Below are 17,533 nucleotides of genomic sequence, written 5' to 3'. Positions count from 1 at the left end.
TTATATATGCAGCCAGCGTGGGTCAGAAGTGATTTCAAGGTCCCCTATTATACTGTTTTTCATCAATATATTATAGGTCTCAGATATATACAAAACATGTCTCTGAAGTGTTTTGCTCCAAATACCAAACAGATCATTGCAGCATCCCATAATCCCCTCTGTTTCAGCCCCGTTTCAAAAGTGCTGATTCTCTGTCTGTTACTTTAGATGAGAATAAGGAGCCCCTCCCCAAGCCCCTCTGAGAGATATTTGGTTAAAAAGAACACAATGGTGCTCTAGGAGGAGATTCAGGTGATAAGGTGGGGGGGTACCTTGGTTGGTTATTGGCTAATGGTTACACAAGCCAAAACATCGTTATGACATCATAAAGTGGCCAAAATCTGATCAGCTCATTTTCAGACATTTTTTATATAAATGGTTCAGGACAAGAAGTGAGCGAATATTTTTTTCCTGAAACTTCCCGAATCTCTTTACACAGAGGGGACACATGTTCATGTATAAAAGACATGAAAAAGTGGATTTTGCATAATAGGTGACCTTTAAGACTGACATTGGAGCATTGAAGTAACAGACACATTCATCTGCAAGGACTTTATACCAATTATACATTTAGTTAAAATACAGGAGTATACAGAATGAATTTGTTTGCAGAGCAGCAGATGTGAAGTAAGTTCTTTCTCCTAAAATGAATCCATCTGTTAATACTAAACTAAAGCTCCTTTTTCAGATTGCCATAAAATGTGTCAACAAGATTTAAAACCTTGTTCTCTGTTGTTGCATCGTCCTACAAGAAACCCACTAACTCCATCCATTCAGTCCGATTGGAATCGAATGGAAAAGATGGTTTTGGAGCAAAATCTAAAGCGTGGGTTGAAGGAGCGCAGCGCCAAACCTCAGCAGCGGCCGACCAGCACAGCTCAGTCTCAGAGGGGGAAGGAGTGGGAGAGAAAGGGGTGAGGAGGGGTGAGGCAGTAAATCAGGCAATGGGGAGTTTAGCCAAATCCAGTTTTGCTCGGAAAATATATTTTAAGTTCGAAGCTCAAAGGAGTTTCTCATTTAATCAGTTCTGAGATAACCCTTTACACACCTTGATGTACAGTGTGTCATTATTGTGACTTTAATTTGTTGCACTTTATTTCCTCTAACACACAATATACTATATTCCTGCCCCAGGGGTCTCACAATCCAATCAACACCAATTGACCGAGTTTAGTGGGTTTTTAAAGTAGCAATCTTGTAAGGATTCCTCCATTGTTCTCCATTATTAAGGTTTCACAGAGAGACACATTATTTGCAGAGCTCTCCTCAACAATAAAGCATTTCCGCATTCAAATCAGAGCAGGCAGACAAAGGACGAATGTGCTGCAAGCTAACATTGGTTCAGCTTCATTCTCATTCTTACTTAGGAACCATATGAACAATTACTCAAATACTTTCTTTGGTTCAAATGTACGCTTCAAACATATCATATATTTACTGTTTGAACCCATGTGGCTTAATTTAAGCTCTATTTTTTTTACAGACTAATGCAGTCACTTTTGTAGCTCTTGGATGTTTTAATAATTGTGTCTACTCTGTGCATATGGCTCTGTCTGTATGTATGAATCTCTTTGGGCCTGTAAAAACTTATAGTGCACCTGCTGTTACTGTGACTCACTGGAAACTCTTGTACATCATAAGCAGAACGCAGACTTATTCTATGTTTTTCTACTGTGGTTCCTCAAAACTGTGTCCCTGCAGACCGCCTCTCATTTCTTTCCTAGAACTACGTCCAGTTCCCGCTGAGCTCATCGAGCGCTGACCACTATACAGTTACATGGACCATTTCAGTGATGGACACCAAAATCTAATAACACGCTCTGGCAATAGATGTTTTGGGATTTGTTTGACCCTGCAGTGATAGAGACACTATGTATGGCAGAGCAGCCTCCACCTGCAGCAACAGGGCAGAGCAGCAGCCAATTGTGAGAGCATTATCAAGCTCATAAATCTCATAAAGTTGGAATATGACACAATGTTTGAGGACAGAAAGAGCCAAGAGGAGCAGGAGAGCACAAAAACCTGCCACACTGAACTAGTAAAACTCTAAGACACACTCTCAGGCAAGCAGTGGCAGCAACCACAGCGCACCAGGAAAAACATATCCAGATGTTCTCCTCATAGAATCACCAACCCCCTCCTACACACACGGGCCACACATGGGCTACATATTACAGAGGCTTGAGCTTCAACTTCTTTTTTCTCCTCATTCTTTTTCATGTACGCACACACACATCTGTACCGCTATACATGTGAGGACATTAGGCCGTAACATTAACCATCAGAATTAAATTCATAATGCAAACCTTAAGTAGGTTGCTTTGATGGAGAAGGGGCGTTGCTTTAGTTACCGGGTGAGACATGAAATACGATCCAGGAATTCCACTTCTCGTAACAGATCCATTAGTTTGAATGCTTATCAGATGTTTCAACAGTGTAGAGATTTAGATTTAGTCTCACGCTTAGATGGGACTTTGAATAGTTGTAGTCGCATATTTAGATATTTGTATTGTTTAAACTTTGAGTCCAGTTTAAATAGAGAAAAAGGCATCACATTTGAGTCATTACTCAATGTTTTCTCTTCTGATTTTTTTATTTAGTCCTGTGCAGGTTTCCATGTAAACTGAACAAAAACTGCAACTTAAAATGATTACGATTCATTGTCCAGTTATTTCCTCAATAAAGTTAATATATATAAATAAATACATTACAAAGAATATCACTTCCCAATTATATAAAACAGAGATACGTAATACAATCTTACAGTAACGGAGGTTGAACCAAAGAAGAGTTAGTGTTTTAATATGAAAAATGACTTTTAAATATAGTTTGGGATTCACTTCTTGTGGATTGACTCATTCATTCATGGTTACAGCTATAATCCATGAAAAAAACTCCCAAAATGTCCTCACTACCAAGATTTTAAAACTGAACATGGTCCCCACACACACACACACACACACACACACACACACACACACACACACACACACACACACACACACACACACACACACACACACACACACACACACACACACTTTCAGCCCCTCCTCTCTTCCACTAGAGCTCCTGGCACGCCGTCTGGTTGAGGCCCATAGTAAAGGGAGACATTTTCTCTGGCTTGAGAGTGTGTGTGTGTGTGTGTGTGTGTGTGTGTGTGTGTGTGTGTGTGTGTGTCCCCGGGCCCCAGACAGGAAGGAAGAGAGTGGGCCCGGCAGCACAGCTCCAGAATTCCGGTTTTGTTTTTCTTCTTTTTCCATCAGTGCGGAGCCTGAGTCGGGTCTTAAAGAAACAGTCATTAATATTTTCCTCTTAATGACGTCACACTGTTCTCTGAGAACTCCACAATAGGACTCTGAAAGAATCATTGCAATACTATGTAAACATATTACCAGTATGTAAAATAAAAATCTCAAATCAATGAAGAGGTCTTTTTTGGCTCAGATGAATCTGTATTTTGAGAAAAACACAGTCTGTCATGGGGTCAGGCTCATTTTCATTGAAGCGTCTAAAAAGTAGTGTTGTAACATCAGCGGTCAGGTTACCTAAATTACTCGGGGGGTGAAACATAAGGATTTTGGACTCAAGTAGGGCAGTCGTATTTAGCCGCTTCCCCCATGTTTTTGTAATAAATCGACGCTCAGAATCTGGCATAGAAAGGGTTGGGGAAAGGAGCGATGGATGACACAGTTCACGGCTCATGATCTTAACATCTCTGCTGAGGACAATAAAGACTGAGAAGTCATGATTCATCGGTTAACAGCTCGGGCTCTGTGGGCCAATCAGAGCAGGAAACACTCTCTTAAAAGTAACCGGGTGACATCATCGATTTGGCAACGATTATGAAAACAAACTCTCTTTCAGTCGTTAAACAAACAGAGCTCAGGGTTGTGAAAGAGCAATCCTCTCATCAGCTAATTTCAAGTCAGAGGTACGAGTGAAACATATTTATTAAGTAAGTAAACAATCAGTTACTTTCAGAGTATAAAAGTTGAAGACACAGTGTATGTGGATGGAACAAGATGCTTATCTTTCACATTTATCTTTTCAACAATCGGTTGCTATAAACTCCGAAATCTTTTAAACTACTGAAGTTATTTTATATTTAGTTTTAAGATCAACAAATCAGAAAACCAAAGCCAACAACGTGTTAGTACATCTCTCAATACTTTGCCACCCTCCTACCCTGTCTGAATCAATTCCAGGACTTATTGAAAATAAAATATAACATAAGAGATAATCTTTAATAACTGTACCAAACTTACCAATTTGGTGAGGTACTTTGTTGGCTCCGCGGTAAAGGCTAAGTTAGTTGATTTAAACCAGTGCTTCTACTAATGTCCAACAAACAGGTGAACAAACATGAAGCATCCATAGACAGCACACTTTAAATAACTTTCCAATTACTCTTTTTTCAATTTAAAAATGATTGTGCTGGTCTCAATACAACTCAAATAAATATCATGCATTTTAGAGATGTTGGTTGAGGGAACTGAAGTATTTGTGTTTACTACTGATGCCATTCTGCATGAACTGCACGCCACATACACAAATAGAGTTCAAGATGTCCACATGTGTAGTGCAAAGGCAAGTATGAAAGTCTCTTGCATGCATCTACACAGGACACAATTGTGTGCACACACATTGAAACACACACACACACACACACACACACACACACACACACACACACACACACACACACACACACACACACTTGCACACTCACAAAGTGACTCGCAGCAGATCCTTTGTCAGCAGAAAGCAGACTGCTCTCTCAGCACTCTTGTAAAAGAACAACTTCTCTAATGTTCAACTCCTTCACTTCAGATATCTCTTTGTAATATAACCAGGCGCAGTACATCAGCAGTGAGGCTCAGTGTGCATTGTTCAAGTGTGCAAGATCGCACATTTTCAGTGAGATGTAACAACTGGAGTGTTCGCTAAGATGTCTTTCTGTGAGTAGTGTTGGTGTGACCCCCATTTCCCTCACACCACACTTCAACCTCTCTCTGGTGCCGCCATCTTTAGGCCTCCTCACGTCTCTGGAGATGTAGACCGATCTCCATCTGGTTCTCCAAACACTCCTTGAGCTTGTCCTCTGTCAGCGTCAGCCGCTGCTCCAAGATCGAAACCGTCTGGATGGAGTTACAAGACAAAGAAAGAAAAAAAAAAGGGGGGGGAAGGAAGGAGACGGATGAGAGGGAAAGAGCATGTTAGAGAGGGCTGTATAGCATCAGCCTGACAGTAATAACTATATAATGGCGGTGTTTGTATGTGTGTGAAAGGCAGTTCTGTGTGTGTCTGAGACAGATGTTGTGCGTGCAAGACAATCCAGCTGATTATCAGAGAGAGATCTGCTGCTTGAGCTGAAAACACCAGAGTTTCTGTGTCTGGCACGCACCCTCTCTTGTTCTAAGTCTCACACAGTTGCATAAACACACTTACGCACACAGAGAATACAAGAAGGTCGCTATCCGAATCAGGACGGGCATGTGTGGGTAGTGAGATCACAGTGCGACATACTTTTCCTCTCAGCATCCTCCAACAGTCACAGTGTTTGTTGTGTGTTTGTGTCGTCTGAGCCTGTTCATCAGACGAGCGTCCAGGTTTGATTTCATCATCTGAATGAACCGATTACTGAGGACACAGCTGGCTTTTTCTATCCTTTATTGTATCTGAGATCCAGTAGTCACATTAAAGAAGTAATGTAATCATTCTTTCATTATCTAAAACAAATAGAAGGAATTACAGGATTCATGTCTGGACCCTGAGAGTATTCCTTAAAAGACAAGACCAGGACAACTGAGAATATACTAATATCTTATATATTCAGATAGTTAACCTACATTGCTTTAAAACACAATACGTCATTTATTGCAAGCAGTGATTGGATTTTGGGAGTGTGTCACCGCAGTCAGCTTCTCCCGGTTAAGATTCCTCTATTGTTCATCTCTCAAGAGGTTTATCAACAGAGGTTCCCCCTCCTCTCCAAAACATACAGACCGGGTGATTTAAACCAGTAAGCGTTAGAAATCACTGATCTCAGCTGGTTCCTCTCATCAATTAAGATCCTGATGTAAAACAAGGAAATCCATCTAAAATCAATTTCTCTAGGTTTGAAAGGGTTAATATTTTGAATATTGTAAGTACTGTAATACAACCTCAATAATATAAGTCTAGCTGTTTTTTGACTTTTGAAATGTAACATATTACATCTTTAACAGGCTTGACTGTTGATAAGTCATGCAGGAATTAGATTTATGCAAATTCAAACACAAAAAGTGAAACAGATACAAAAGGGTGACAGTCATTTGAGTGAATCTTGTGGTCATAGTGGCCTCATTTTCTCTGAATCTCTGACACATTGTTGCCTGGTGACAAACACAATACCAGCTAGTAAGCAGTTTTGGAAAGTAACGCTTGGCAACATAAATGTGGTTGTGGGGAGGAACAAAATCAGTCAACATGTTCACATGGACAGACTCTACATTTGGGCCAGCAAGTAAAAGATATGTCAACATGTCTCAACCTGTCATTTAATGTCTCTTTGTGCCAGCGAGAGCAGTTTTTAAAATTGCTAGAAAGCAGCAACGAGATGAGTCATTTAATGAAAATATAACCAGCTGCAGGTTAGACATTGGAAAAAAAGATTTGGGTGACCTCAAAAGTGCTTTGCTTGCCGGTTTGTTTTATTGAGAAATAACCTGTTGCTGGGTGGATTCATCAGCAACTATACAGCGGTTACTCAAAGCTTATAACTATATGAAACGCACCTTAAACCCAGGGCCAACATAACGGTAGGATCTCTCTCTCATCACCATGCTATGCTCACTTTATACAATCAGGGTAACAGTCATTCTCAATGACAGACAACATAGATGGTTGAAAAATAGTCACTGGATGTCTTAAAACTAGTTGATCATTTCTCGTTTTGTAATTTGATAGGTGAACCAAAGTCATCAATACCAAGAACAACTAAACACAGTCCAATCATTTTAGTTTTATCTTATTGTGTGATTAAACTAAAAGAGTACATTAAAAACTGGTCTAGCATCGCCTCGGTTGTGGAGCAGTTGTGTTTAACTCGCAAAGGTTTATGGGAAATGGTGTTTGTTAAAGACTGCTAAAACACAGAAATATAAAATACACAGCAACAGTGCAATGGAAGCTGGAGCCACACATACTGTTGAGAAAATATGTTTCTGAATTATTGGCCTTGTTACAAAAATCATCAGGGGTGGTAATCATTTGAATAAGAGTTCATATTAATGTAAGGGACGCAGAAGTTCTTACCATTTAAAAACGAATAACTTATATTTTCATCTCAATATTGACCCTCCATTGTAAGTTTACTACGTGTTGTTTTAGTAATCTTTATTTACTTTATTTGTTTAAGACACCATGTGGAGCATGTTCACTCTGGTTTTGGTAATTGGTTATTGAGGTCCTGCATTGACCCCACAGTCAATGTAAACAACTAAAGGCGTACGGATGAAGTCATTTACATTGTTAAATCCCTCAGATAATCTCATACTCGGCACCCTCCGATGGAAATAAATTCATCAATGTGTGGGTGCGTGGAGTTTCTTTTGGGTCATCAAAATAGATAACATCTCCTGCTATTTCATGCATCATGGGAGAGAGAAGGCTTGTATTTCCCCTTTCTCTCCCTCTCTCTGCCTGTCTCCGTTTTCTAGATCAATACCACCCTGTTTATCTTACCAACCTGATATGGCTACCCAGTCTCAGCCCAACCAGCTATGTGTGTGTGTGTGTGTGTGTGTGTGTGTGTGTGTGTGTGTGTGTGTGTGTGTGTGTGTGTGTGTGTGTGATTCCGCATCGTGTCCCCAGGCAGCTGCAACATTATACGGGCATATAGTTTTCATCTGGAGTAGAAACCAAATCTTTATGCTCCTAAAAATAGAGCAAGCTGTTTTCTTTTCTCTCCAGAACACATTATACTCCCCATCGCCCTGAGCATTGCTGGCCTCTGTTACAAAGTCTCATAGCTTTGGTATGACCCACGCTGAAGTCTGATAGTCTGAAAGGCAAAGAAAGGCAAACTGGTGCTGGTGAAAGGTGGCAAAGTCAGGTCTTTTCTCTATATGTAGCTCACTGACGTGCTTAACATAATATGCTACCACTAAAGTGAGTTATAGTCATAAAACAAGGAATTAAAAAGAATGGTTTAAGTGATATCATAAAAACACCATAAAAAAAACCTGGTAGCCAGAGTTCGCCCACTGACCAACACTAATGATCTGAAAGTGTGTAGCACAAGCACTGCTGCGGTGAATCAATAACCATATTTAAACACATTGTATTAGCAGAAAGCCAATAAAAGTCCATACAGTCATTAGTTAATAGCCTCGGCCTCTTGTTAACGACGGCTCTTTATCTTAATGCTGCCATAGTATGCTAACATTGAATTATTGGAAAATGTATACTTAACCTCTCCTGAAAATGACCACTTGAAAGTGTTGTGCAGGCTTTTATGTTTTACAAGACACAGGAGCAGATTTGTTCTTCCTTTCATCATCGCACCACACATTTCATAACATATGCGTTGTCGTCTCTGACTCTGGCTCGGCATGATGTGATGGAGTAGGAGGAAGTGGGTCTGAGCGGCTTTACTTTAGTGTTTTTGTTACCAAATAAGGATAGAAAATAAACTATTGATTTTTAGACTTTAAGATGTAATAATGATTTATAAATAGTATCTATGATCAGAGTTCCTTGTTGGAATATTAAGTCATTATATTTCTCAGAATGATGGGGGAATTCTTTCTTTCTTACTTACTTCTTAGTTCTCGTAAAACAGAACTATAAACATACAAATCAGAGACCGCCTCCATTCCTTAGTATTTCAAACACTGTGGTAAAAACGTTGTGGTTTCTAAAAGTCCACAACGTATAGTTAAATGGTTTTAATTTTTTCTGAGGAACACGAACAAGTTGCTTTCACTTCTTCTTAATTATTCATGCAGCTCCATTTATAGCTGATGATACAGAAACACAGTCAATGGAGTGGTCCACGTCTGTGTACATCTATTCTGACTCACACGAAGGTTAAGGTTGAGCAGAAACATGCAGAATGATGGAGAGCAGAGAGAAAGTACTGGACGTTTTAAAAGAGCAGGTGTTAATGAAAGACTTTCTGTTGCAGTTTTCCCCTTGAGTCATATCACAGAGAAAGTTCACCATATTCTCTCACCTACTGTCTAATGGTCTATGGAGGAAGAGAAGGCACCGCTGTGCTTTAATTGTTAAATAAAGTTGAGAGAGAGAGAGAGCAAATATTGATTCAATATTCTTCATAATTAAGAGGGAGAGTGTTAAAGAAGTGGACAGGTGTGGGTTATGCAGGCTTAGTGAGGGAGGACATGTAAGAGGAATGAATTATTATATACGGAGTGTGGACTGGTACTGGGAGAGGGGCCAGTTCACCTCCTGGGCCACTGCCGAAGTGCCCTTGAGCAAGGCACCTAACCCCCACTCACTGGCGCCGGCTAGATTGGCTGCCTCCGCTCTGACCTCTCAACTGTGCATGTGTGTATTTGTATATGTATGTTCTAAAAAGTGTGTACTTTGTGTAGTGTACTGTATGACCTGTATAAAAACACATGTGTGTGTACGACAGAGTGGAAACTGAATTTCCCCCTCGGGCGATTAATAAAGGTCCATCTTCTCTTCTCTTCTCTTATCAAACAGAGGAAGAGGAATAAAGAGAGGGGTATGGGGGGTAGAGTATTGGTGGAGGGGGGGGGGGGGGGGCAGACAAGTGAAAAAGCAGCTAACACAGCAAACTGTGGCTTTAGAAGCTTCAGCCTAACGTTGAATAATTCAACATGTTCCTTCTCAGTCTCCTCCGTTATTAGAGTTACAAAGAGCCGTAAAAGTGAAAAATAATGCTGGAGAAAACACTTAAAGAGGATCTGGAATATAACACACAAATAAATGATGTCCCTTTGTCAGCCTAATCTTCAGAGGAAGGCGGGGCAGTCATTTCAATCTCCATGTTGTCAAAGTTGAACAGATGATGTTGGACAAATATCTCTACTTTCTTATTTCTACTCACGTATGAGGTCATTTTGGAGGTCGGCTGAAAGAAAGCTGGGTTGAGCTCGTGTGCATACTTTACATGATCTAATTATACATTACCTTACGTTTCTAGTGGTCTGTTTTATTTTTAACAGCATGAAGTTAACATTACTGTGCTGTGTTTTGTAGAACTCCCATTTTAAAAATCTCTTAACAAGCTGTGTATAAAACAGCAGGTGAGGTGAAAGTCAGTGGTCTGCCAATGTTACCATCTGTACGGTTACAAAAGCGTGTCTGAACCTGCACCAGCTGTGATTTATGCTGCATTTTAACCCAATTTATGCAGGTTTTGATGTGCTTCAGTTGAACATCCAATTCAGCTCCCAGGTAGAAAATTACATCTGCAAAATCTACCTTTTGATTCAATCTGACTCACCAAAACTGTATTTCAGTTCTGTTGAAACATTTGCAAAGACAATTGTTAAACATTTGAACCCATGTCTACGGTTAACTAGTTGAGTTTAAAAATGAAGGCTGAGTTTGAAAATAGGTGTGTCTGAGTTAGGGCACCGGAAGTCTTTGCAGCCCCACAACTTTACTCTCCTGGCCTGATGTATTGCAGCTGTATTGTTATGTTTCTTCCTGATTTTAGATTTTTCTTCCATATTGTTTTTGCCTCGATAGTTAAATTAGATTCAGTTCAACAGTACAAGTAAAGGAAAACCATTAAAACATACTGTATACGATCTGACAACAACCTCACGTTCAGGATTGACAAAAGCAAAGCCACAGCGGACGAGAAAAGCTTTTCAATGACAACCATAAGATCGTCAGATATGAGCACTTATATAATATATTAAGAGATCTTAATGATTTCCTACCATGTCCTAATGTAAAAATAAGAATGAACCCAAACAATCAAAGAGCAGAAGGACAAAACCAGACACAGACGATCCATCTGGCATCAGGGTTTGGGTGAATTGGTCTTGAAAGGGAGAGGTTGCTGCCCCCCCCCCCCCTGGGAGGAGTTAGCTAGCTGCTGGCTGCCCTGAGCCAAATCTAAATGCTCCAACATTCTGCACCGCAGATTGAAAGAAAGAAGAAAGAAAGAAAAAAATAAAGAAGAAATAAAGAAGAAAAATCACACACACAAGAAGCGTTTCTGCTTCTCAGTGTGGCCATTAACAATTTACACTCAGTCACTATCAGTGATAGTGCTGCCAGCACTCGTATATATGAATGATGCATTTTCTCTCAGGGCACGTTCACAACCTCCAGCTAAAACCATGCACATAAAAGACCACACACACACACACACACACAAACACACACACACACAAAAGACAACACACACACACACACACACACACACACACACACACACACACACACACACACACACACACACACACACACACACACACACACACACACACACACAGTATATGCAAAGATAAATGAGTGAGGTGTTAAGACCACCTTGCAGTGAGGCTCTGGCTGCAGCTTTAGGCTTAGCCAGGGAGCATGGTTGGTTAAATAGAAATCCAATAAAGGATGTATTGCTGTCCATTGCACTTCATGTTTTCAACACTGATTAATATAAGTTGCAAATTCAAAAGCTGCAGTCATTTCATTCCATATTCGACAGGTCAGCTAAAAGGAATGGGTTACAACAGGAGAGCCTAAAACATGTTGCTGTACTGTTATTCTGCTTTCTCTGATATCCATATCTGATCTTTGGAGCTAAACAAATGCACAAAGCATAAATAAATGGACACGAAGCAGACCTTCAGATCTTAACTGGTTGCTGTTCTTTTCGTATTTTGTTCAAGGATCTATTTTTTTTGTTCTGCATGTTCTGTATTTTTCAGACAGTTTTTAGGATTAGTTATCTGGTTGACTAAAAATAGAACTTCACTTGATGTGCATACAGTTCAAATGAGATGATAAAAACAATAGTAATGTCGCTGCTGTCACAGGTAGATTTGTGTAATCAGTATTTGTGTTTGTGGAGGACAGCTGCCAATGAAAAACTATAATGTGACAGTAAATACATTCTACCACAGACATGCAGCAGTGTAGAGATAAAGTGCCAGTCTTACGCAGTAACAGCATGATAGATGGTGTTCTGTGTTTGTGTTCTGTAACCATATCTGGCCTGCAGGTTGATCACTAAAGGAAGCTTTTGTTCTGAACAGTGAGTGGGCGGCACAGCCTCAGCACAGTGCTTGCGGTTTTTCATGAGAGATTAACAACTCTTCTGCTTACCTGAGTGAGAATATCCAGTTGACCGATGATGTGTTCCAGGGTGCTGGCCAGACCAGGAGGGACCCCCCCATCCGAGGCCTGGGACTGTGCTTGAGCCTGGGGTGAATGCGGCGGTAAACCCGGGGTCTGTGTCTGGTGGATGGAGGAAGAGCTGGAGCTGAGGGGTCCGAAGGTCTGTGAGCGAGTAGCTCTGCTCTGGCTGCGACTGACGCTCTTTGTGTGGGAGTCCTGACCGTTTGCATGTTCTGAGGGGTCGCAGGCCTGACAAATAAGAAGGGTAAAGGATTGTTGGAAACTCATAAGATTTCTAATGTGCTTCACATAACATACTTAGGGGTGTCTCACTATATACTGTATAGGAATTTAAAGGTCACCTATTATGCAAAATCCACTTTGTCATGTCTTTTATACATCAACATGTGTCCCCTCTGTGTAAAGAGATTCTGAACTTTTCAGGGAAAATGATTCGCTCACTTTTTCTCCTGATCCATTTATATAAAGAAATTAGCTGATCAGATTTTGGCCACTTTATGATGTCATAACCTTATCACCTGAATCTCCTCCTAGAGCACCATTGTGTTCTTTTTAACCAAATATCTCTCAGAGGGGCGTGGGGAGGGGCTCCTTATTTTCATCTAAAGTAACAGACAGAGAAGCACTTTTGAAACAGGGCTGAAACTTCAGAGACATGTTTTGTATATATCTGAGACCTATTATATATTGATGAAAAACAGTTAATACGGCACGTTTAAGATAACCTGAAATCAATCATGTCAATAAACTAGAGCCTTAACTGATTTGTTTCATTCACTTCTCACTTTGTCTCCCCTCTCACAAATATATATATATATACACACACAAATAACTGTAATTTATTTTATACACAAAGAGACGCACAATCAACAAAAAAATGAATGAACCATGTTACTTCCTCCTCATCTCTGTTGAGAATTGCACATGCGCAATACTCACAAGAGAATGGCTGTGTGTAGAGAAAAGATTTTGAGTGTGTTTCAATTATCCTGAAAACAGGATGAGTTGGGTGGCGGTGTGGCACAAACAGATGTTTGCAATTGTATATATGAAATATACATATGAACTTGATAAAGATGCCTGGTTTTAAATTGATTTTTGAACTAAAAGTTGATAAATGACAATTCATTTTCATCAAGTTTCAAAATCCATTATATTTCACACTGAATGTAAAAGCAAAGTAAGAAATTAAAATGCATCCTGACAATGGAAAAAAATCACGACTTGTTCTTGTCTATAAATGAGCCTTTTACACAGACTCCAGAAGGTATATGGAGTCAACAGAGGAACACTGTCGACTCTCTCTCACACACAGACGCACACCGCCAGTCTGTCTGTGTGTGTTGTGATTAATTCAATGAGACATAAACACATGAAGGTCAGTGACCACATCTCTCCATCACAATGTCTATGTTACTAAAGCTGCACACATCTATAAGATAATTCATATTTTGGTCTGTCTCTGCAGTCCTCTGTGTGTGTGTGTGTGTGTGTGTGTGTGTGTGTGTGTGTGTGTGTGTGTGTGTGTGTGTGTGCTTCTGTTTGAAAGAACGTCTCATCTCCATGAAAATGTTTTACTCATCATCCCCATGCAACATCGAGTCTATCCACACTCAGTTAAGCATGTTCAAAGCCGCAGAATCAAACTGTGCTGTTTCCTGAATGAAGCCATATACACTATGAGCGGAGATGTCATTTGTCACCTGGATCTACACATTACAGCCAGACTACGACCACGGATACATTCAAACGGACAGGGATTCTGTACAGTAATATTTATGGCCTGCCAGATATCACTTGATGGGATCTTTTTTATTTTTTGTATTTAAATGTGACTGCGTGAGCTCTAAAAACCAACACATTTCAATTATATATTTTAACAAATGTGATGTTCCTCGACTGATTACTAATTCAACAACCCTACATATCACATAAAGATGACAAAGAACAAAACTAGAGGGTAGTATGGGAAAGACAGCTCTGCAAGAAATGTGAAAAGAGATCACATGGCTAGAATCAATAATAACAGCTGAGGGAGAAAATATCAGGAGAGGAACTCAATGACCTTCAGCATTTTGTTGGTTCAATACCCAAAGTGATCTCAATACTTCACACTGAAGGCCACATACGGGTTGTTCCTGCTACGGAGAAAATCCCCTGTGACTTCATTATCACTACAGTTACATAAATAGATCCCCTTTCTTTAAATTACTTTCCATGCTTAAATGCTAAATAGTTGTTAATGTGGATTGGATTAAGTGAATAAAGTTACCAACTAGGATTAAAAAAAGTCAATAAATTCAAGGTCAAAAGATATTCCTTCAGTACTTTTCTGTAACAATTGTAAATGTCCTCTCTGTGGGACAAATACAGGTATTCTGATCACTGTACACAGTATTGACATCAGGTCAGAACTATGAGGACGTTAAGGTCACATGCTCCCATTTAACGACTTGTTATATTGGTTAAATAGGCTCACAAAACCATACTCCTAACTCCAATTAAATCACCACTTCTTTAATCAGCAGTGCAGTTTTATTTTAGTTTGGTTATCCATCAACCAGTCCCATTTTAGAAAAAAACGCGTTCCTTTAACACTGCTTTAAAAAGATTCTTAAAATTTGGCAAAAATGTCCACTTGGACCCAGTGGAGCTTGAATACCACAGTTTTCCTACTCACAGATGCCCTGAAATTAGAGCAGATAAACACTGGTGTATCGATGAAGATCTTTTCCTCCAGTAAAGATATGGAGGATGATGTGACAGAGAACTGGGGACAGTGCAGTTACATGGTATCACCCTGCCACTAGTAGAAAACTCAAGTATTTCGTTTTCAAAGGAAAGGAATACTTTTTTAAGACTAAAGATCAATATAAATATTTAAATATTGAACAGGGCTACTGGTATTTAATGCAAAGTTTAGTTATCAATCATTTTACAGAAGTTTTCCTGTAAAACTAATGAATAAATGATAGACAGTATCATCAAATCTACTTCTCTTGTCTTTCAGTATGGTCTGAGTTCTGTTGGTTGATGTACAGAGACAGGGGGCCTTTCTCAATTCTCTAATTTCCCCTCCTCGACTCCTATCCTTGTGTCTTAGTCCCGCCCACAGGAAATGCGAGCGGAGGAGCCGAGGAGGGGAACGGAGGAGAGAGGAGGGGAAGCAGCAGGCGGTTAGAGAAATGAAAAATCCTCTCCTCTGCGCGGTCATTTTAAAGAGACATTCATTAATGATGACATCCATTGTCTGATGGGCAGAACTGTGTTCATGATGACTTATATATTTACTTTGAATTCATTCACAGTGCGGTATAATGAGGCAATAACAGGCTACAGATGCGGACACACACACATATATATATATAAACATAGGTACTGTATATATATACCTTTATATAAATATATTTAATTTCAGACTCAAACAAGTATGAGAGCACTCACAGCATAATAACGTACACTATCAGAAACTGGATATGGAGGACCGTGGAGGATCCATCAGTGTATCCTCGATTATAGCTCCTACAGAGAGCCTCCTCGACGCTCGATCCTCGATGTGCGTTTAGAGAAATAACATGTCCTTCAACATGGCGTGCCGAAAACCATTTCCGGGTCACTACCGGAGGACCGAGGATTCGAGGAGTCGAGGAGGGGAAATTAGTGAAATGAGAAAGGCCCAGGGTGAGAGAGAGAGAGAGAAAGAGGCAGAGAAAGAGAGGGACAGGCAGACAATGGAGCAGTTCTGCTGAGCCTACAAGCTCCACCAAGACTGGATTAACTCTTGTTGAGAGTACGATTTATAGCTTTGTATTAAATCAGCTGCTTAAACACACACCGAGCGCTGGTCCCCAAATAAACACACACATGCTAGTACAGAAAATCAGAGGCAAAAATTGGTGTAGAGTCTGTAGACCTGTATACCATACAGATATAAACCTTTGGCCTCACACACGAACACAAACACACAAGGCTTTTTGTGAAAAAACCCACATTGGGTAAAAACATTGTTGGAAAATGGTGTTGATGAAAAAAGGTAAACATTTCATCCAAAACATTTTCAAAAAACTAATCTAGCACAACCCCACAACTATTACTGGTTTTTACTATTTATTTCTGCACTCGTACAAAGTGAATCACACAAATAACTTGTAAGCGAGTTATTTTCCCTGCATACTAAAAAGGTCAGGATGATTATGCTTTTAGAATTAAATGTTCTTTCTTTCAGGTTGGTTATACACTTTTTCTAGTTAATAAACTTGTCTATAAAGTCAACCCTTAATTAATCTTTGTACACACTGTCTACTGCAGTGTGACATGTGTACATAGCGAAGTTGATGCTTAAATAATATATTGTTCTGCAAACTCAACGCGTCCTGTAGTGCCGTAGCCTTACGGGGGAAAACCCCGATACGCACAAGTGTACACACACGTGTGCTTGCATAGACAGCACACAGTAACACCCTCCTAATGAATCACCTGGAGTGGAAAAACCAACAGTGGAAAATTTCCTGAGGCCCAAATTAAATTGGAAGACTGACACAGCAAGCCATCAATACACCCTGCAAGCGTTCTACTAAACCATTCATCACTCTCGTCTACACGCTTGCATACACACATAAAATGTTACACGCCTTACATTTTTATGAGGATAGATCAGAACATTAAAGAGAGTTAATTAAATAAGGGATGAATTTATACAACTGAAGAATCGCACGTCAACAAATGAGTTCTTCAATATCTGGGCCATCTGAATTTAGTCATGTTAGCTTATAATAAAAGGCAACCCTTGCAATTAAATGGGCTGTGTTGGTGTAAAGCATTTTACATTACATTATTACATTGCATTTAGCCGACGCTTTTATCCAAAGCGACATACAACAAGTGCGTTCGACCAACAAAATACAAACTTGAAGAAAACAGAATCATATACGTAAGTACATCAGGTTTCATAGAGCTAAAACATTTCAAGTGCTACTCAACTGGCTTTAGATAAACCAGTCCTTTATTAGTATATAAGTGCTTTGTTAATAATTCTATCGCTCGAAGTGGAGTCGAAAGAGATGAGTTTTCAGTCTGCGCCGGAAGATGTGTAAGCTTTCTGCTGTCCTGATGTCAATGGGGAGCTCATTCCACCATTTTGGAATGG

At 39.9% G+C, this 17,533-nt stretch overlaps 1 protein-coding gene across 2 annotated transcripts in view; it reads right to left on the bottom strand.

The window, feature by feature from the left end:
- Positions 1-3,805: 3,805 nt before the first annotated feature.
- Positions 3,806-17,533, bottom strand: part of poc1a (POC1 centriolar protein A) — a 36,739-nt gene continuing 23,011 nt past the window's right edge. For both annotated transcript variants that reach the window (XM_010774815.1, XM_010774814.1), the window contains 2 exons: positions 12,355-12,615; positions 3,806-5,180 (listed from right to left, as the gene is read on the bottom strand). In XM_010774815.1, coding sequence (XP_010773117.1) covers positions 5,070-5,180; positions 12,355-12,615 — 372 coding nt within the window. In that variant the 3' untranslated portion in view covers positions 3,806-5,069. The remainder of the gene's footprint in view (positions 5,181-12,354; positions 12,616-17,533) is intronic.

Source organism: Notothenia coriiceps, unplaced genomic scaffold, assembly GCF_000735185.1.
Source record: "Notothenia coriiceps isolate Sejong01 unplaced genomic scaffold, NC01 NC01_scaffold00014671, whole genome shotgun sequence".
Taxonomy (NCBI): Eukaryota; Metazoa; Chordata; class Actinopteri; order Perciformes; family Nototheniidae; genus Notothenia; species Notothenia coriiceps.
Note: the sequence above shows the minus strand (reverse complement) of the source record. Positions and strands in the feature narration are given on the sequence as shown.